At 36.1% G+C, this 21,715-nt stretch overlaps 1 protein-coding gene across 1 annotated transcript in view; it reads left to right on the forward strand.

The window, feature by feature from the left end:
- NPEPPS (aminopeptidase puromycin sensitive) overlaps positions 1–21,715 on the forward strand; it is a 76,969-nt gene that overhangs the window by 19,488 nt on the left and 35,766 nt on the right. The window contains exons 3-4 of the mRNA XM_004684274.1: positions 12,819–12,896; positions 20,727–20,848. Coding sequence (XP_004684331.1) covers positions 12,819–12,896; positions 20,727–20,848 — 200 coding nt within the window. The remainder of the gene's footprint in view (positions 1–12,818; positions 12,897–20,726; positions 20,849–21,715) is intronic.

Below are 21,715 nucleotides of genomic sequence, written 5' to 3' on the forward strand. Positions count from 1 at the left end.
GGGGAGCAGAACAGGCAGATTGACGAAGTACACTGTTGAGGGGAGCAGTGGGCCGGTCAGGAGAGAGGTCTGCCACGCCATGTGGTCACCACCGGGGCAGGCGGGAATCAAACTCATGCGGAAGTGCTTTAGCTTCTCAGTGCTGCGCTTTAACCCGCTACATCACCAGGTAGGGCCAGAAAGCTTCATAATGCTGAGAGTTAACCTGTTGCACCACAGAGAGGGCCCTGCATTGTATTTTAAACTATAATTGGTTTATGTCAGTGTATGGACACTTTTAAGTTGTTTCCACCTTTTAGTTACTGTGAATAATGCTGCTAGGAACACGGATATACAGATATCTCTTTCAGTTCTTTTAGGTCTGTACTGAGTAGAACTGTGAATATAATACAGTAATTCTTTAAGTTTTTGAAGCATCATGGTATTGTTCTATGGCTGCACCATACTACATTCCTACCAGTAGTACACAATTTCTCCACATCTTTGTTAATACTTGTTATTTTCTTTTTTTCATAGTAACCATCCTAATAAGTATAAAATGGTATGTTGCTAGGGCTTTGCTTTGTATTTCCTTAGTGATTACTGAGCTTATCTCCATTCTTCTTAATCATTTGTATATTTAAGAGAACTGTCTGTTGGAGTCTTTCGCACAGTTTTAGTTGTTGCTTGTGGCTGTCGTTGAGTATAGGTATTATATTCAGGATCCTTTATCAGATATGTTCTACAAGTATTTTTTCCCATTCTGTAGATTGCTTCTTCACTCCTGTGATTGTGTCTTTTGATGCATGGAAGTTTTAGTTTTGATGAAGTCTGATTTGTCTGCATCTTTCTTCGTCCTTGTTGTTTTGTTGTCTTAGGAAAATCCAAGCATTGCCAAATACAGTGTCACAAAACTTTTATGTTTACATTTTCTTTAAAGAGTGTCAAGTATTAATTCTCACATTTAGTCTTTGCTCCATTTTGAGTTAAATTTTGTATATGTTACAAAATAAGTTCCGTTTCATTCTTTTGCACATAAATACTCAATGTTTCCAACACTATGTTTTGAAAGACTGCCCTTTCCATTAAATGGTTCTGGTATTTGTGTTGAAATCTTTGACCATATATGCAGAAGTTTATTTCCAAGTTCTCTATTTAATCCATTGATCTATGTTTCTATCTTATGCTAGAACCTCATTCTCCCCCCACCCCCAATTGTACCACTGCAGTCAGGAAACATCCCATTTTGTTTTTCATTTTCAATATTGTTTTGGTTATTTGGGACACTTTGAGGCTTTAATATGAACTTTAGGATGAAAAAGTTTTTAAAGATTTATTTATTTATGCATACAGAACTGGAATACACGCCAGAGGTGTAGGGGCCACGGTGAGAGGATTCACCAGAGACAGAGTGGGGAACAGAACAGGCAGAGCAAGGAAGTACACTCCTGAGGGGAGCAGCGGGTGGGTCAGGAGAGGTCTGCCCACCATGTGGGAAACTCTGGGGCAGGTGGGGATCGAACTCATGTGGAAGTGGTTTCAGCTTCTTAGTGCTGTGCTTTAACCCACTGTACCACCAGGGAAGGTCAGGATGAATTTTTAAATTTCTACACACCACTATTCGTTGGGACCTTGAGAGAGATTGCATTGATCTCTAGATTTCTTTGGAAAGTATGTATATCTTAACATTATTGTCTTATAATCTGTGAACAGGGATGTTTTTCCATTCGTTTGCATATTTAAACTTTAATTGGCATTTTCTGGTTTTCGTAGGTTTATTACCTCCATGGTTAAGTTTATTTCTTAAGTATTTTATTTCTTTTGATGCTATTATAATGTTTTTGTTTATTTCCTTTATCTTTTGAGATTGTTATTAATGTGTAGAAATATAGCTAGTGTATGTTAACTTTTGCATCCTACAACTGTTGAGTTTATTATTTCTTTTATGGAATCTGTAATGTTTCGTATATAAAAAAGATCATTTTACTTCTTTATTTCCAATTGGATGCCCCCGCCCCCCATTCTTACTACTCTAACTTGGAGACATTTACTGCTGTGTTAAATAAAAGTGGTTAAAATCAGGCAACCATCCTATTTTGATCCTGATTTTAGGGGAAGAGATTTAAATTTCACAAAGCAAGATCTCTTGATCCACTAAATCTGTTCTTCTTTTTTCATTTTCCCTTTCTTTCTATATCCAGAACCCCAATTTCTAGTGCTCTGCCAAAGTCTAACATATCTTGCAAGAAATTGAATGGAGAATGTTAGACTTTATCTGTTAATCCATTTTTTTGGCTGTTGGCCAATTGAATCCTGGCCGCTTTGGTAGCAGTGAAGTCCAAGGTTTGTCTCCCCAGCCCAGAGAGGCTGCTACAAACTTTATGACTCTACTTTCCTCATTAACTTCAATGTTCTGCTTCAAAGTAAGCAAATATAACAGGGAATAGAAAGTCTGTGCGTTATAGAACTGACCTTTGTGATTCCTTCCAAACAATTAAATAATAATTTAAAGATTTATTTACTTATTCATACAGAACTGGGTTTCAATCCAGAAGTGCAGGGGCTGTGAGAGATTCACAAGAGAGAGAGTCCAGGGAGGGCTGGGTGGAGGGAGGGAGGGAGAACAGGCAGATTGAGGAAGTACACTACTGCTGAGGGGAGCAGTGGGTGGGCCAGGAGAGGTCTCCTGCTCCACGTGGGTCAGCTCCCTGGCTGGGGATCTAGTTTGTGCTGCAGCAGCTATGGGTAGCTTCATAGTGCTGCACTTTAAGCTATTGTACCACCAGGGAGGGCCCAGTTAAAATTTTTTTAATCTAGTATGATACGTAATAAGCTATCATAACCAGGCACAGGAGTCTGGATGAATTACTATTTTTCAGAATTTTAAAAAAGATTTATATATTTATGCATACAAGAACTGGGGTACAGGTCAGAGGTGTGGGGGATGAGAGGATTCACCAGAGACAGAGTGGGACGTAGATCAGGGAGACTGACTGAAATACACTGCTGAGGGGAGTAGTGGGCGAGACGGGAAAGGTCTGCTGTGCCATGTAGGTCAGCTCCCTGGCCAGGGATTGATCTTGAGCCCAAGCAGCTGCAGCTAGCTTCAGAGTACCTTGCCTCAACTCGCTGTGCCACCAGGGAGGGCCCAGAATGAATTATTTTTAAATGTGAGACATATTTTAATATGAGCTCTTTAGCAGATGATAATATTTCATTCAGGTATTTGTAGGCAAAATGGCTAGTTAATCCAAATTATTAATGGCAAGTAAACAACAGTGATTTAATAATATAAAGATTATTATTTAAATTTAAAGTGTGTCAACACTGCACAGGAATGATTTTTGAAATGTGAAAAATTATGGCAGTTACGGGTTATCTTCATCACATGGTTTTTAATATTTTGTTTTTATCTTTTTAAATTATGAGAGAAATAACATGCTTGTAGCAGTATAATCAAATAACACAGAATGTGAGAACTGAAAGTTCTTCCCATCGTTTATGGTATATCACTTGCCCTTCAGTTCCAGAAGTAGACACTGTTAATAGTCTGGTGTGAGTTCTAAATGGTTTTTTTCCTTTAATTACTTAAATTGGATTACTATATCTATGTAATGTTTTACAACTTGCTTTTTTTTTTTAAAGCTTTATTTATTTATACATACAAGAACTGGCTGTAGGCCAGAGGTCCAAGTAAGAGGAGTCACTAGAGATAGTGGAGAGCAGAGTAGGTTGATATGCTGAGGGGAGTGGTCTGTTGCATCATGTGGGTAAGCTTCCTGGCTGGGGTTAGAAATCATTTGTAGTAGCTGCAATTAGCTTGATAGAGCTCATCAGGTAGGCCCCACAACTTGAGTTTTTAACTTAATGTAGTTGATATCTTTAATGGCAAGTATATGTAGAACTGTCTAACATAAGAGTAATATTATTTTATATAAATGTATCAGTTTACCAAACCACTTTTTAATACTGCACAATTCGGCTATTTCACTTTTTTAGAGCAAAGGATATGTTTTGTGCACAAGTAACAAAACACCTACAGGTTGAGTTAGAATCTTCAGTACTATGTTAAATTTTTAAAAAATATCAAATTATCTATTTTAGATACAAATTACCAAACATCCCTCCTAAAAAGTTGCATTATTTTATGTTCCCATTACTTTCCTTTATGAAATGTACTTTCCTTTATACTTCCATTATATTGGGTGTTGTTGTCAATCTTACTATTCTAATCTGAGAAGTAAAAAAACATTTTTTCTTGAATCTTGTATTAATAAGATAGAATATGTTTTCATATTCTATGGTTTTTAGCTTTTTTTGTGAGTTTTTGGAATAATAATACATTGTAATTTGTTTTTTGGTTTCAGCATACATTTTACATATGATAAGCCTTTTGTTATAGGCATTACAGATATTTCACTGTCTTCTGTAACTGTGTTACAGTATCATTTGCCACATTAGTCAAACCTATCAATTGAGTGAATTTTTAAAATTAGCTTCTTATTACCTCCATGGTAAGAATGCTTTTATTTTGAAGTTTGTTTAAATTTTCTTTTGTGGTGTCATTCTAGATTCTTACACTCTGATGTTCTGGATTGATTCAGTGTGTGTTATACGGATCTGCAAATTAGATCTCATAATACACATTCTGTGATCATTTGTTCACTGAGTAATCTTGAGACTTAGTTCAGAAATACTGGAACAAACCTTAAAATACGACCTTTGCATTGAATATGAGTTATCTACTTTTCTATCCTCTTTCCCTTAGAAAGGTAAAAAGTGACACCTTTTCAAATTAAAACAAATGTCTATGTCACTAGTACTTACAGATGTCTTTTTGTATACTTGTTTAGAATTTTTGAAGGCTGTGGTGAATGTATAGCTTTTTTTTTTTTTAAGATTTTATTTATGCATTCAGAACTAAGGTACAGGCCAGAGGAGCAAGTGTGAGGAGAGGATTCATCAGAGACAGAGTGGGGAGCAGAATAGGCAGATCAATGAAGTACACTGCTGAGGGGAGCAGTGGGCAGTCCAGGAGAGGTCTGCTGTGCCATGTGGATCACTCAGGGGTGTGGATCGAACTCATACTGAAGTGGCTTTAGCTTCTTAATGCTATGCTTTAACCCGCTGTGCCACCAGGGAGGGCCCAGTACTCAGATAATGTGTTTTTGTTCACATTATTAATACAAAAGAGCACAGAGAATCATTGCTATCCACAGGAGAGAATCATTGCTATCCACAGGAAGGTTTGTGGGTCACAGGAAGGATGCTATTTTTTTTTATTCTTTCTTTTTTTATATTGTTTGCTTTATGATACATAGCACTGATTGAATAGAGATTAAATTGAGATATCAGATTGTAAGCACATATGGATATATTTAGCAATTTTTCATATTGGGGAAACAGATTTAGGCTTATTTAATAATGAAAGCCAGAATTACCATTACTCACTGTGTTATTCATTGATAATACAAATTGACATTAATAACAGTAGGCTCTTGGCAATATGTGCTGACCAAAGAAAAGGCATTATAAACCTTTTAAGGTTTTTCATAGCAAAAGGTGAAGGCCTGGAATTAACCTATTAAGTGACAAAGTGGGAAAGGCCAGCAGGGAGGGCAATTCCAATGAGATAAGTAAGTTTGATCGTGAATAGGCCAGGGAAGGTGAAGCACGTGTTTCCTGAGGATCCTGGTCGTCTTTGTGGAAGTGAAAAGTGTAATTTAAAGGACACATACTGGACCAAATAGCATTTTTTTCATAAATGTTGAACAGAAAAAAAACTGTATTCTGGAAGAATGCACACTAAGATAGGTTTTGAAATTTTGGCAGAGGCTAACTACATAGGTATAATGAATGAATGAAAGTGATTGCCTTGTTTTAGGTCTAGAGTGTTCTACACGTGGGAGGGCTGTTAGCCTTCTGGATAGCCTGACTGTACAAACAAGATGAGCTACTTCACCTTCTGCAAAATGTTCTTCTGTGTTCTCTAACTTTAAGTATGGTTTGTAAATTATGGTTAGCCCTAATCCTTAAAGACCAGGCAAGAATGCTTCCCTTTCCATAAACCGTAATTGAAAAACCCCAAGTGGGATCACATGTTAGATTTGTTTAAGAAATAAAAAGTTGACCAAGATCTCAAAAGGAATATCTTTTAAAAAAATTATTTAACCTTTAAAAGCTTTTCATAATATATACCTATGTATGAATATATAAAAAGTATATGCAATGTATTTACCCAAAAATCAAAGGTTATAAATGGAATACAATGCAAAGTAAATCTGTTTTCTTCTTACCTGGTAATTAACACTCCTTCATGTAGATAGAATTATCACTTTCATAGGTATCCTTCCTCAGATGTTCTGTGCCTTTATGGACAAATACATGTTCATGCATGTGTTTATAGACAAATGTAGATATTACTTCCACTCACAAATACATACAAAAATACAAATGTATATTTGTCCTCAATTTTTTTATATATGGTCAAAATTGTATCTTTTCCAAAATTGCTTCTTGGTTGTTTTTCAAAACAAAGAATTAAAAAATCTAATTTATAGGTCAATTTTACTGTGAAATTTGTAGGTGCATATTGTCAAGAGTTAGTATAGTCTTGTTTATAGTCATTGTGAATCCCTTACATAATTTTTAATGTAATATTTTTCTTGTTATGGTTTTATATATGTTTTGACTATTTTGCTTTGGTTTAATAGACTACTAATATACACTCACATGCATGCTTACACCCAGATATGTATGCTTATATCCACAGATTTGAAAATACCAATTATATTTAAAATAATTTCTTCTGAGATGTAGTATTCCATGAACTGTAATTTCAAGAGTCTTCATTTATGCATGTATAATGAGTTAATTGTATTGGAATTAATAAGGAACTGTGTTATGTAGGTTATGCTTTAGAAGAGTATTTATTAGTGATCATATCCAAATTTATTATGTAAGATTATATTATGTAATCTTCAAATAACTATGAAATTACTGAGTTTTTTTTTTTAAAGGTAGTCATTTTAATTTTATAGGCATGAACACAGGCTTAGAGATTTAAATAATCATGTGCCTAATTATTCACTCCTATTTTCCCATTTAAAATATTTTTAAGTTTTTTGGTCAAAGGTAAGTTTGGTAAAGTTTAATTTTGTTGTTTATAACAGTATAGTAAAGTGTCTACTTATAATACATAATGTACATGTATATTTGAAAGATGTGTTAATATAGGCTTTTACAATATTCATACCAAATTAATATAAAAATTAATTTAGAAATAAAATGATCAGTTTGGTATATATTCTTCAGATGTTCTACACATATACAGATGTGTGTGTTACATCTATATAGATTTTTTTTGAAGTGTTAATGGCTTTTCACTCTCTGAGCAATCTTACAGTTCCAAAGTAAATGTTAACTTCAAAGATATTTGAGATAGATCCCTGTTTGACTCAGTGTATAATATGTTAGAAATCTAGCCCTAGAACTGTGCTCACATAGCATTAATAAAGATGGTTTTTCAGTAATAGATTTTTGTATGGGTAGTATTTATGATCTCCATAACATATTTCAGCATTCTATTGATTTTTGAAATGTTTCATTCATTCTGTTTCTGTCTTTTCTGAACATATTATGTGCCAAAAACTGTTCTAGTATTGGAAGCAGAGTTGTGGACATAATAAGCACCCAAGGTATTACTATGTGCATTCAATTCAGAAAGATACATAGTAACAAATGTATAATGTAAAGTAGTGTTCAGAAATCACAGTACAATGACATTTGTGAGAATTGTTCCTTGAGGTAATGGAACAGATTTCTAAAGAAGTGACTTGGAGAGACCTGAATAACAAGAAGTGTGTAGATATCTGGAGACAGAACTTTCCGGTTACAGAATGGAAAATGTTTTCAGTCTTGAGGAATAACAAAGAGGCATCAACATCATATGAGTTCCAGTTATTGCTCCATATCTTAGACAACATTTTTTTATAAGATTTATTTATTTATACATAGAGAGCTGGGGTACAGGCTAGAGATGTGGGGGGTGAGAGGGTTCACCAGAGACAGGGTGGGGAGAAGAACAGGCAGATTGAACAAAATACATTGCTGAGAGGAGCAAAGGGTGGGACAGGAGAGGTGGGTCGCCCCTCTGGCCAGGGCTCGAACTCAGGCTGCAGTGGCTGTGATAGCTTCATAGTGCTTTTAACCTGTTGCACCACCAGAGAGGGCCCCTAGACAATATTTTTGTTCTTAGTCTTTTTAGATTTAGCAGGTCTAGTGACCATGAATTGGTATGTCAATGTGGTTTTTAATTTGTATTTCTCTAATTTGCATGACTGAAGATGTTAAATACTCTGATTTGCTTCCAGGCTGTTCATATATTTTCTTTTTCTTTTTTAAAAGATTAATTTATTTTTTCATGCAAGGATTGGGATGTAGGCTGGAAGCTTGGGATGGGATGGTGAGAGAATTGATCAGAGACAGAATGGGGAGCAGAACAATTAGATTTAATGAAATATACTGCTGAGGGGAGCAGCGGTGAGACAGGAGAGGTCTGCTGTATCATAGATGGGTTAGTTCCCTGGCCAAGGATTGAACTCAGGTTGTAGTGGTGATAGTGCTTAGACTTAATACTTAGACCCATGAGGGAGGCCTCTCACTTCTTAATAGTGTCTTTAGATAATCACATGTTAAATCTTGATGAAATCTGATCAATTAATTTTTTTCTCTTATGATTAGTGTTTATTCTGTCCTCTCTTAAATATTTGCCTTCCTCAAGCAGACTTTAATTTTTCATTCAAAATATTTCTACTTATGAGAGCTAAAAAGACACTTCTCCAAAGAGGAAATGCAGATGGCCAATAGGCATATGAAAAAATGTTCAACATCACTCGTAATAAGGGAGATGCAAATTAAAACCACAATGAGCTACCACCTCACCCCAGTAAGAATGGCACATCTTCAAACAACTAGCAACAACAAATGTTGGCGAGGATGTGGAGAAAAAGGAACTCTCCTGCATTGCTGGTGGGAATGCAAACTAGTACAACCACTATGGAAAACTGTTTGGAGGTTCCTCAAACTGCTAAACATGGAGCTTCCCTATGACCCAGCAATCCCACTCCTAGGTATCTACCCAAAAGACACAAAAACAATGATTGAAAAAGATACTTGTACCCCCATGTTTATTGCTGCTTTGTTTACAATTGGAAAAACATGGAAGCAGCCCAAATGCCCAAAAGTAGATGACTGGATTAGAAAGTTGTGGTACATATATACAATGGAATATTACTCAGCAACCAAAAAAGAGAAACACATGTCTTTTGCAGCAACTTGGATGGAGCTGGAAAAGATCATGCTGAGTGAGATAAGCCAGAAAGAGAAAGAAAAATACCGGATGGTTTCACTCATAGCAGGAGTATAATGGACCAGGCGAGAAAATAACAAAAATAATGAACAACCATAGACCAGAGATTCTGTGGGGGTGGAGTGGGGAATGGGATCAAAAACGGAGGGGGAGGGAGGGAAATGCACGGGACTATGGTGGTGGCACAGGGGTGATTTGGTGATGGGAAACCCGTGGGGATTACAATTGAGATGAAAAAAAATGTGCAAAATGATGTAAAAATAAACTTTTTTTTTTTTTTAAAGATTTATTTATTTGTACATACAGAACTGGGGTACAGGCCAGAGGCTCAGGGGCGGTGAGAGGCTTCACCAGAGACAGAGCGGGGAGCAGAACAGGCAGATTGACGAAGTACACTGCTGAGGGGAGCAGCGGGCGGGTCAGGAGAGGTCTGCCTCGCCATGTGGTCTCCTCCGGGGCAGGCGGGATTTGAACTCATGCGGAAGTGGCTTTAGCTTCTCAGTGCAGTGCTTTAACCCGCTGCGCCACCAGGGAGGGCCCAAAATAAACTTTTTAATTAAAAAAAATATTTCTACTTATGAAGAATAGACAGTGAGTAGAAACAGACCAGGTAAGAGGCAATTTTAGTGATCTAGCATAGAAATAATGGTGTATTGGATTGGGGTTGTAGTAATAGAGTCATTGAATAGTCCGGGTTTAAAGGTATCGGCTTTTAAATTTGGTTATTAGATACATGGTAAGAGAGATAGACAGATGTGAAAGGAGTAGGATTATTTTATATTTTTGAGCTGAGCCACTGGTTAAATGGCTACAGAATATCCAAAGCTACAGTTGACCAACATTGTTTTAAACTAGTAAATGTTTGCCAAGTAGTAGTTGTCCACTATACAGTACTTGGAATTATTACCCCTAGTGGAAGAGACTTTTTAAAAATTCAAGCAAGCAAGTGGTTATTTCCCTTTTCTGTAGGAAATAGTTTTGGAGGAATTTTGCTTTTTTTGTACACATGTAATATCGTTGATAAGTGCATTTGGAAGCATATGTTGTATAATGAAATCTAGCAATATAATACATGATTGTTTCTATTTAAAAACTGTTTTTCTTTTGTATTTTTGTCTTCATTTCTTACCAGATTGAAACTTTATAGTACATTTGTAAAAACAAGTTCTTTAGTGTGCCTTAGTGGACTTGGTCTTTGATCATAGTATGTTAGAGTTACCAAAGTGCTATTTAATATCTCAGTCAGGAAGGTACATTCTTCAGCATTGAGGTGATTCTTGGCTTCCTAACAATCTGATTGTTTCTTGGGACTGAAGTTAGGGAAAATATGAAGATTTTGCCAGCAAAAGTCATTGTTTCAGTGGAGAGTTGATCAGTAATGCATGTAAGCCAAGTCTTAAGTTACTGTTCAAATCTAGGAGATAGCTTATGATGGTAGAAGAATTTTGGTGATAGAAATAAGAAGGGAACTGAGCTCTAGTTCAGCTTTCTGACCTTAAGTGAATCATTAACATTATGTTACTCAATTTCTTCATATGTTACTCAATTTCTTCATCTATATAAGGAGGAATAACTGATTAAAGCTCTTTTAAAATATGAAATGATAGTTTCTTACTTGTTTTATAAAGATTTGGCGGCTCTCCTACCCACCTGTGACTGCCCAGGTGCCCTTTTTTTCCCTTCCTTCTTTTCCTAATAAAACAGTCCCTGTAAAATGTAAAAATACAAAAACAAAATTTACTGAACCATAACAATGTTCACATATGATATCATCCATTCAAATTATATAGTTTAGTGGGTTTGGGTTTATTTAAAGAGTTGTGCAACAACAGAATAAATTTTAGATAATTTTCATCACCCACAAGAGAAAGTATCCAGTGAGCAGTTGCTTCCCATTTCCCCTGTACCTCATAGCCCTAGACAAGCCCCTGTTAGACTTTAAGTCGGTGTAGATTGTCTATTCTGGATATTTCACATAAAACTTTTGTGTCTAGTTTCTTTCATTTAGAATAATATTTTCAAGGTTTATCCACAGGGTAGCATTTAACAGCAAGTCATTTCTTTTTGTCATCAAATAATATTCCATTGTATACCACATTTTATTACTTTATTAATTCATAAACATTTGGTTTGTTTCCAGTTTTGGCTATGATGAGTAATGCTACTATGAATACTTGTAAATTTTTGTGTGGACATATGCTTTCATATTCTCTTGGGATATATACCTACACATGAAATTGCTGGGAAATATGGTAACTCTTTAACTATAATTTTTTTGAGAAATTGCCATACTGTTTTCCAAAGCAGCTGTACCATTTTACATTCCTGCTAGCAAAGTCTGAGGGTTCCAGTTTCTCTGTATCCTCACTTATACTTATTATCATTTGTCTTTGATTATAGTCATCCTGGTGGGTGTGATGTGACCTCATTGTGGTTTTGATTTGCATTTCCCTAGTGATTAATAATGTTGAGTATCTTTTCATGTGCTCATTAAGGCTGCCTCTTTGACTGATCCAACTTTTTACTGGGGTTGGTAGTGTGAAGTGGTTGGAAATTGAATTACTTAGTTCTTTCCCTAAAGTGTCAACTACACATTCTAAAAGTATCAGTCAAATAAACAATCTCATTTCACTTTTGCTAGAGTTGCTCTAAAACTTAATCCATACACTTGTTTCACTTTTATTTCTTTAAATGTTATGACAGACTTGAAGTTATCGATTTATATGTTAGTAGACTTTGATTCAGTGTGTGAGGGGGGAACAGAATTTTACTGATAGATAAATAACATGAAATCTTGGCAATTTGCTTAATCTTTCAAATGTTCTTGAATAAGACTGCTATCTAGAAAGCAATGTCATAATCACAAAGATGAAAATAACGCATGTCTTAGGATCTGTTAAAAAATGTAACATAGAGGGCCCTCCCTGTTGGCGCAGCGGGTTGATGCACTGCAAAAGAAGCTTAAGCCACTTCTGCATGAGTTCAATCCCTGCCTGCCCTGGAGGTGACCCACATGGCATGGCAGACCTCTCCTGGCCCTCCCGCTGCTCCCCTCAGCAGTGTGCCTCACCCATCTGCCTGTTCTGCTCCCCACTGTGTCTCTGGTGAAGCCTCTCACCATCCTGCACCTCTGGCTTGTACCCCAGTTCTGTATGCATAAACAAATACATTAAAAAAAAAAAGTAACATAGAAAACAGTTGTAGTAATAATATATCCTTTATGTAATAAACATTTTGTGAATTGATACAGGATGTGTAATTGTCTTAATGGAGTATACTTAACTTAGGTCATATTGCCTAAAATAGGTTAGTTTGAAATAGCACTCATGTTCATAGTAACTTAATTCACTAAATTAAGAATATTTAGTCTTAGTAAAGATTTTATTCTTGGAAATGTTAATTTGCTGCAGTCTGAAAGGTCTTGAAAACCCAGTCAGATTTATGAAGTAATGTTATTTTTCCATTCCAGAAATACATGCTACAGGATTTAACTATCAGAATGAAGATGAAAAAGTCACCTTGTCTTTTCCTAGTACTCTCCAAACAGGTAAGATGTGTCTTTTGAAAAATTCCACAGTGATAGTGATATATCTTCTTCCCCCAAAAAATTGTTACATGCCATTTTCCCCGCTCATTGTTGAAAGCAGATTATTAAGACACAGCTTTTGAAAAAGTTAGGTTCATTGCAATTTGGGGGCCATCAGAAGGGGGGAAAAAGCCTAACCAAAAGCAGTTGATTATTCTACCCTAGAACATAATGCATTATTCTCATTTAAACTTTTAAAAAAATATATATTTTTAAATTTATTTATGTATACAAAAGCTGGGTGTAAGCCAGAGGTATGGGGGCAGAGAGGGTGAGATGAGATCACCAGGGACAGAATGGGGAGCCAAACAGGTAGATCTATTGAAATACACTGGTGAGGGGAGCAGCAGGCAAGACAGGAGAGGTCCGCTGCGCCATCTGTCAGCTCCCTGACCCTGTATGGGACTCGTGCTGCAGTGGCTGATAATAGCTTCATAATGCTGAGACTTAACCCCTTGTGCCACCAGGGAGGCCCCAGTTTCAGCTTTTAAAATATATATTTACCTACCTCTATCTTCTACTAATTGAATCCAAGTATCTGAAATAATGCCCCAGAGATGATTTTGTTGTCCAACTAGAGACTAGATAGATAAATGATGCATAGAGGAAAAGATCTGTTGATATGTTACTATTATTAGATGTAAAAGCATACAGAAAATAGAAGATTATCTGAGTATTATATGGTGGAAGAAACTACACAAATCAAGTGGTAAGATTTTGATTAGTGAGCATGTAAAAAGCAACAGATAATTTGTATGAAAGAGAATGCAAATGACTGGTAAACATGTGAAAAGATATTCTGCCTAGTAAGGAGAAATATTGAATTAGCAGTTACTGATAATACTAGTTTTTGACTGTCATTGTAAGCTGAAGATAAAAAAAAAGATTCTTGATAATTGGCCTACCTTGATATTACTGTTGAGAATTAAATGCCCGTAGTTTATTTATCTTTTAGTTTATTTATCTTTTGACTAGGGATATATTCTATAGAAGAGTCAAATATAGGAAATGCATTAAGCTTAGAAATGTCTATTGAGACTATACTTCAGGTGGCAAAAATTTACAATTAATATGTTTGTGCAATACTAAAGGAATAATTAAACTAATTATAACATCTGTGTGGTGGAATGTATGTATCAATTAAAAATGAGATTTGTGAATTCTTAATAACACTGTAGTGCTTATTATAGTGTGAAATGGAAAAGTAGACTACAAAATTACATATATAGAGTGATGAATCATATTACAAGCAAAGTGATGTCTGGGTATTGACATAATTGATGATTTTATTCTTATCTATAACTTTATGTTATTAGCATACTAAGAACATATTATCTTAATATAAAATATTTTTAGAAAATTAAACTTTTTTATTTTAGTATTCTTAGGGACCTTTTGTTTGGCCTTTTTCTAGCTAAGATTTATAATATAAAAATTGATATTTTTACATTTAAAATGTATTAAAAGATATTAAAGAAAATAATGTGAAAATTGAGATTCCGTCTCTCTGACTCTTTCCACTTCCATTGTCTGGTGACTTCTTCCAGAAATATTCTGTGTCTGTATATGTATGCATTTTAACGCACAAATAAGACCCCACCTACTGCTGACTTGCAAGAAATGTCCCTTGCTTACACATTACCCTGAGGATTGCTCACCAGCTGAAGTCTCATCAGCAACCTCACTGAACTGCACGCAGCTCACATCTTCTTATCCCAGAACCTGGAGTGTGCGTCCGTTCACTGTCTTCCACAGGCTGTGCTCTCAGATGTCAGGGAGCAGCGACTCAGGGACAGGGATAAAGCCAAACCACGAGGACACACACACAGCGTCTGCCATGGGTGATGGTGTACTTTATCCATTTGCATTTTATTGACTGAACCAGTCCAAAGTCACTGGCACAATTATCAGACATTTGATAAAACTCCTGATATAAAAGATAGAGCTAAAAGCAAAACAGTATTTATAATAGTGATAGGAACTCAGAAGGAGCAAAGACAATCTAAAGAAAGTCTTGAAAAACAAAGCTAATCTCCTTAAAGGTATTATTAATATTTATTAAACAAGGACAGGACACAATACCAACAAATAATTAGAATAAGAAAACTTTTGGAAAATTATAATACAATAAAAAATTTAAAAACCAGTAGAAATTTGGGAAGAGGAATTAAAGGAATCTTTCAAGCATTAGGAAGATTTGAGATCCATCTAGCAGAGCCAATATCCATAGGGGGAAAAAAAAAAAGGAAAGGGAAGGAAGAAATTACTAAAGACACAAACAGGAAAATTCTTTTGAACTGATGGAACAGTAGTCAGTAGTGCTTATTTTGAAAAGGTACAGTATTGGGAGGGACTAGCTCAATAATTGTAAAATGCCACACATCAAGGGAAATTTTAAACTTGAAGAACACAGAAAAAAGAAAGTTTAAGGATCCTTCCCGGTGGCGCAGAGGGTCAGGTCTCAGCTCTGCGAAGCTGTTGGCAGCACAAGTTCAATCCCCTGGCTGACCCACATGGCACAGCAGACCTCTCCTGTCTTATCTTCTGTTTCCCTCAGCAGTGTATTTCAGTACATCTGCCTGTTCTGCTACCTACTCTGTCTCTGGTGAGTCGTCTCATCTTCCGCACCACTGGCCTTTACCCCAGTTCTTGTATGCATTAAAAAAAAAAGAAGAAGGAAAAAAGAAATAGTTGGGAAACTCCTAGAAAATAGCAGTTTGTTTGTGTTTTATGTATATATGTAGATGTGCCTGTGTTTACAGTTACACACATGTACTAAGTGCTTAGTGTATGCCAGGTACACAAATACTAATTTATATAACCTTTTCTGAGATAGAATTGATTGTCCTCACTTTATAGATTAGGACACTGAGATACAAAGATAGGTTAGTTGTTTTAAATAACTTGTGCAGGGCCAACAATAAGTCAGAGCTAGAATTTGAACCCAAGTAGTGTAACTCAAAAATCCACAGTTAACCATCACATTATGTTGTCTTTTAGGTTTTTAAAATATTTATTTATTTATGCATACAAGAACTGGAGTGCAGGCCAGAGGTGTGGAGAGGATTCACCAGAAACAGAGTGGGGAGCAGAACAAGGGGATCTACTGAAGTAGACTGCTGAGGGGAGCAGCAGTTGGGACAAGAGAGGTCTGCTGTCCACGTGGGTCAGCTCCCTGGTTGGTTGGGGATTGAACTTGTCCTGCAGCTTCTGCTGATAGCTTCATGGTGCTGCTGTTTAACCCCTTGTTCCACCAGGAACCATTGTCTTTTAATTTTTTTAAATAAACATTTAAATATCTGTTTTTAAAAAATACATGTATGGGCCCTCCCTGGTGGCGCAGCGGGTTAAAGCACAGCACTGAGAATCTAAAGCCACTTCCACATGAGTTTGATTCCCGCCTGCCCCGGAGGTGACCACATGGCGTGGCAGACCTCTCCTGGCCCACCCGCTGCTCCCCTCAGCAGTGTGCTTCGTTGATCTGCCTGTTCTGCTCTGTCTCGCCACCCCTGAGCCTCTGGCCTGTACCCCAGTTCTGTATGTACAAATAAATCTTTAAAAAAAAAAATACATGTATGTGGCCCTCCCTGGTGGCGCAGTGGGTTAAAGCACTGCACTGAGAAACTAAAGCCACTTCCGCATGAGTTCGACCCCCGCCTGCCCCGGAGGTGACCATATGGCGTGGCAGACCTCTCCTGACCCGCCCGCTGCTCCCCTCAGCAGTGTACTTCATCGATCTGCCTGTTCTGCTTCCTGCTCTGTCTCTGGTGAATCCTCTCACCCTCCGCATCTCTGGCCTGTACCCCAGTTCTGTATGAATAAATAAATAAATCTTTAAAAAAAAAAAAACTTAAAAAAAAATACATGTATGTGTTTGAAGGTCAAATGATATATTAGAAAATCTGCTATTGTCTTCTTCCTCTCTCCACTCTCAGGAGTGAACGGTTTCTTTATGTGCCCTTTCGGAATTACATGGTGCTTTATAAGCATTCATGTATTTGTATTCTAAAGGCACAGATGTACACCATACATAATATTCTGCATCCTGTTTCTTTTCCTCTTCATTTCACCCCCTTAATGTTAGAGGCCGGTCACTTATTATCAGTGTTTAAGAGCTCCATCTTTCTTGATAAGGACTATTGATAGCAGACAAGTTAAATTGAGAAGTCATTTCTGATAAAAGCAGAAACATGTCAGGGAAAGTGAGGACCATAAAATTTGACAGTTTTGGAGATCGTTAGCAATTGTAAATAAATGTCCTGTGAAAAACAAAAACACATCATGACTTTTCTGACAACCAGATAGTTATACATAAATATATACATGGTTGTAATTTATAGTTTTTTTGTAGATTTTTATTAAAATTTTTCAAGATCTTCACATTTTACAGTTACACTCTCCTATAGAGTTTTTTTTTTTTTTTTATGATGATGATTTACTTATGCATACAACTGGGGTGTAGGCCAGAGGTACAGGGGGGTGAGAAGATTCACCAGAGACCAAGTGGGGATCAGTGGGCGAGACAGGAAAGATCTGCTGTGCCTTGTGGGTCAGCTTCTTGGCCAGTTATCGAACTCAGGCTGTAGGGGCTGGTGATAATCTATCTGATAGCGCTGAGACTTTAATCTTGTGTCTCCAGGGAGGCCCCCTATCCTGAGTTTTAAAACAAATACGATTTTTAGTGGAAGTCCCAGTTTTTCAGTTGTATATTGCTCTTTTACAAAGGCTTACCACCCCTGACAAAATAAGGGGTGCTTACAATGGATATTGAAATAAGGTATCTAACCTGAGGAAGCAGTATAAATGGTGTGTGCAAATAGGTATAAAATTAGATAGTCTCCCAATCATTTGCTCAGTGTCATGAAAATTTGATCAATGAAATGTATCTTGAAATCCTTTTTCATCTTCCTCTAAAATTCTATATTAATAGCAAATGCTTTATAGTTATACAGCATAATTAACACTAACTAGTAAATTCATTTATTAATGAGTTAAAGAAAAAAGTTTTAACTTGTGTTTTGTTTGAATTTCAGGTAATAGCCTTTCCTAGTACTTGGTATTTTATTTATTATGTCACTTTTTGGAAGTGGTCACTGTCAATATCTTGTTACAGTTTGATGGCCTTGGAGATTTAAAACCAAGTTAAAAGTGTAAGCAGCCTTTCTTATTAGTTATGAGTTTTTAACCTATCTTTACTCAAGCAGGAAAAGTCAAAGGCAGATTTTCCAGGAATATAAGTTACATAAAAGACATCTTAAGAGTTGACTTAGTAAAAACAGACTGGCCATTTCCACTTACGGAATTGTAACTTTAAATTATGTGAACTAATTCTATTGAAAGGTAGTAGGTTTTTACAATTCACTAGATATTAAAAACTTTGCCAATGTGAATACATCTGCTTTTAACATAAAAAGAGTGAATTACTAAAGAAAAAATATTTTACATTACTATTAATCAATGAGAATTCTTTCAGATTATTTATTTGTATCTGCTATTTCAATAATTTATCATTCTCTTTTAAAATATGAAGCGGGACCTCCCTGGTGGCTCAGGGGTTAAAGACACAGTGCTATCAAGCCATTGCCAGCCACTGTAGCAGGAGTGCACAGCAAACCTCTCCTGTCTTGCTCACTGCTCCCTGCTCTGTCTCTGATAAATCTTCTCACCAGCCCCTGTGTCTCTGGCATGTACCCTAGATTTTGTATATATAAATAAGTAAATATTTAAAAATAAATAAAATACAGTTTTTCAGTGAGAATTTCTGATTGTTTATCTTTTTTAAAGATTTATTTATGTGTATAGAACTGGGGTACAGGCCAGAGGTGCAGGGGGTGAGAGGATTCAGAGAGACACAGTGGCGATTATAACAGAAAGATCTGCTGAAATACACTGCTGAGGGGAGCAGCAGGCAGACAATCCCCCTGGTGGGGGATTGAACTGGTGGTACAGTGGCTGTGGATAGCTTCATAGTGCGATGCTTTAATGTGTTGTGCCACCAGGGAAGGCCCAAATTTCTGATTGTTTAGATATATAAATCACAGATGTCTCTTTAGTTGAACTTCAACTGAATTGTTTTAGTTTTTCCCCAACACGGTTACTTTAGGAATGTGACACATTCTTTAGTGATGACTTTGCTGCAGCGATCTGAAATTTTTCATTTGAAATTATTTTCAAGACCATTTTGAGGCACATAAGGAAATCAATTTAATTACTTCATAGACTCAGTGTTTTGTTTAGAAACATTAGTAGCTCTTATCATTATTTTGTAGACTTGTCCTCTTCATGACTTTTAGACACTTATAAAAGCAAAATTAGTCTTGGAAGCTGAAGATTTGATTCCTGAGCATCCAGAAAGATATATCAGAGAGAGACAGAGTGAACATTTTGAACAGTGTCAGTGTCATCATTACAGTATCCTAGAAAGACAGTTTTAAAGCACTAGGATATGAATGTTTTGATATGATTGGCAAATGACTTAAAGACATACCTTATGCTTGATTTATTAAACTCCCAGGCTCAAGAGCCTTTTATAAATAGACACTTTCAAAAAATCAGTCAACATTTGTCTCACTTGATTTGTAAAATTTAGAATGAGATTACTGTTTTGTAGTGCATCTGAAGTTTTTAGTTGAGTTTAGATTTGGTAAATAATACTTATTACCTTTTTTTTCTGTTATGGAAGTACATATATCCCAGAACTCCCATTTGTCTAAACTGGTTTCACTTTTACAACAAAGAAATATGTATTCAGATTGCATTTTTTATTTATACCTAGTAATTATTAGTAAAATGTATTTCTTTAACAGCTATCAGGTTGCAAATGATTGAGGTAATTTTAGTTTGCTTTATTCCTTTTCACTGATCAAATCATTGATCTCTCTAGTTCCTCACAAAAGTATGGAATCAATGTTCCGTTTGGATTGAACAACTTGTAGTTTATCATAATGATAGAGTAATTAGCTTATTTCTGTTCCTGTGCACGAAGTCCTGTAAGAGGATCAATTTATATAACATAATTGCCAGAGAGCTTGAATTTTAGATTGACCAGGCCTGAATTTTTATCCCATTCTTGCTATTTACTGTGTGTGACCTTAGACAAATTATTTAACTTTTCAAACTCAGTTTTCTTATCTGAAAAACTGGAGATAATACCTACTTTTAAGTTCATAAATACTTTCAAAGCACCATGCACAATAGCCTAAATCTAATAATAAATGTTTATAGCTTTTCTTGTTTTTATCTTCATGTATTGGTAATTTGAAACTAAATTAATAAAAAAATAAGGAACTTGGGGCCTCCTTGGTGGCATAAGGTTTAAGTCCAAGTGCTGTCACCACTGGGGCCCTAGTTATGTCTCTGGTAGCCAAGAAGCTCACCCACATGGAGCAGCAGACTTCTCCTGTCTTGCCCTCTGCTCCTGTTAGCAGTGTATTTCAGTAAATCTGCCAGTTCTGCTCCCCACTCTGTCTCTGGTGAATCTGCTCACCCCTGCCCCTCTGGTCTACACCTCAGTACTTGTATGCATAAAAAATTAATATGTTTTTTAAAATATATTAAAGTACTTTCTAAGAACTCACCCTAAAGGTGATTTTAAGGTTAACTTTTAGGATTAGTCTGCTATTTACTTTAGTGTTACTGTATTCTCTCCATTGCCCCAGCAGTATTTGGGGAAGGAAGGAATGATTTGAACATTGTAAATAACCAATTGAATTAATGTCTTAAGGATATGCTTTTAATAACTTGTATTTAAAATTGTCATAAAAATGGTTTTCATTTGTCTTTAAATCACAGGTACAGGAACCTTAAAGATAGATTTTGTTGGCGAGCTGAATGACAAGATGAAAGGTTTCTATAGGAGTAAATATACTACCCCTTCTGGAGAGGTGCGCTATGCTGCTGTCACACAGTTTGAGGTATGGGTTATTTCCTTCTGAAATACTACAACCTTCATTAGACATTCTGAAAAGGGGCATGTGCTCTTATTTGCGTACTTATTTGCAGTTAGGTACCTTTGCCATAATTAAATTAATGATTTTTAGAATTGTATTTTATTTTTTAAAGATTTATTTATTTATGCATACAGTACTGCTGGGGTACAGGCCGAAGGTACAGGGGTCATGAGAGGATTCACCAGAGACAGAGTGGGGAGCAGAACAGGCAGATCAACAAAGTACCCTGCTGAGGGGGCAAGGCGGTGAGGCAGGAGAGGTCTGCTGCACCATGTGGGTCAGCTCCCTGGCTGGGGATCCAACTCTGGCTGCAGTGCCTGCAGCTAGTTTTGTATTGCTGTGCTTTAACCCTTTGTGCCACCAGGGAGTTTGTATTTTATGACTATAAAATACCAGTTATTTCCATTATAGGAAGAAGGGAATTGGGGTTTTGGACTGGGGAATAATTATCTGCAGTTATGTTTATGTAGATACAGGCATATAAATAAGTATGTAAAATTTGTTATCTGATGTAAGTACTGTATGTGCATGTAATACAAGTAACAAATTTTCAGTTACCTGAATTGCTTTAATACTTTGTATCTTTTTTCCTTATTTAAAATTGTCCTCTTAGTATTTGACAACCAAGACTTCCCTACTAAATTAGTAATGCTGTTTTATACCAGATCTTTGGTTCTTTGATATGTCTGTTGTCTATCTTATTATATTTTTGTGCTTTCTTTGATTTATATTTATTAAATATTTATAAATTAGAATCTTGTTCCAGGAGATACAAAACTGCACAAACGCCCACCCACATGTTATTCTCTGAAAGTCTCTGAAAACAACAAA

The sequence above is a fragment of the Condylura cristata genome, unplaced genomic scaffold (assembly GCF_000260355.1).
Source record: "Condylura cristata isolate star-nosed mole 26May11 unplaced genomic scaffold, ConCri1.0 scaffold00017, whole genome shotgun sequence".
NCBI classification, from domain to species: domain Eukaryota; kingdom Metazoa; phylum Chordata; class Mammalia; order Eulipotyphla; family Talpidae; genus Condylura; species Condylura cristata.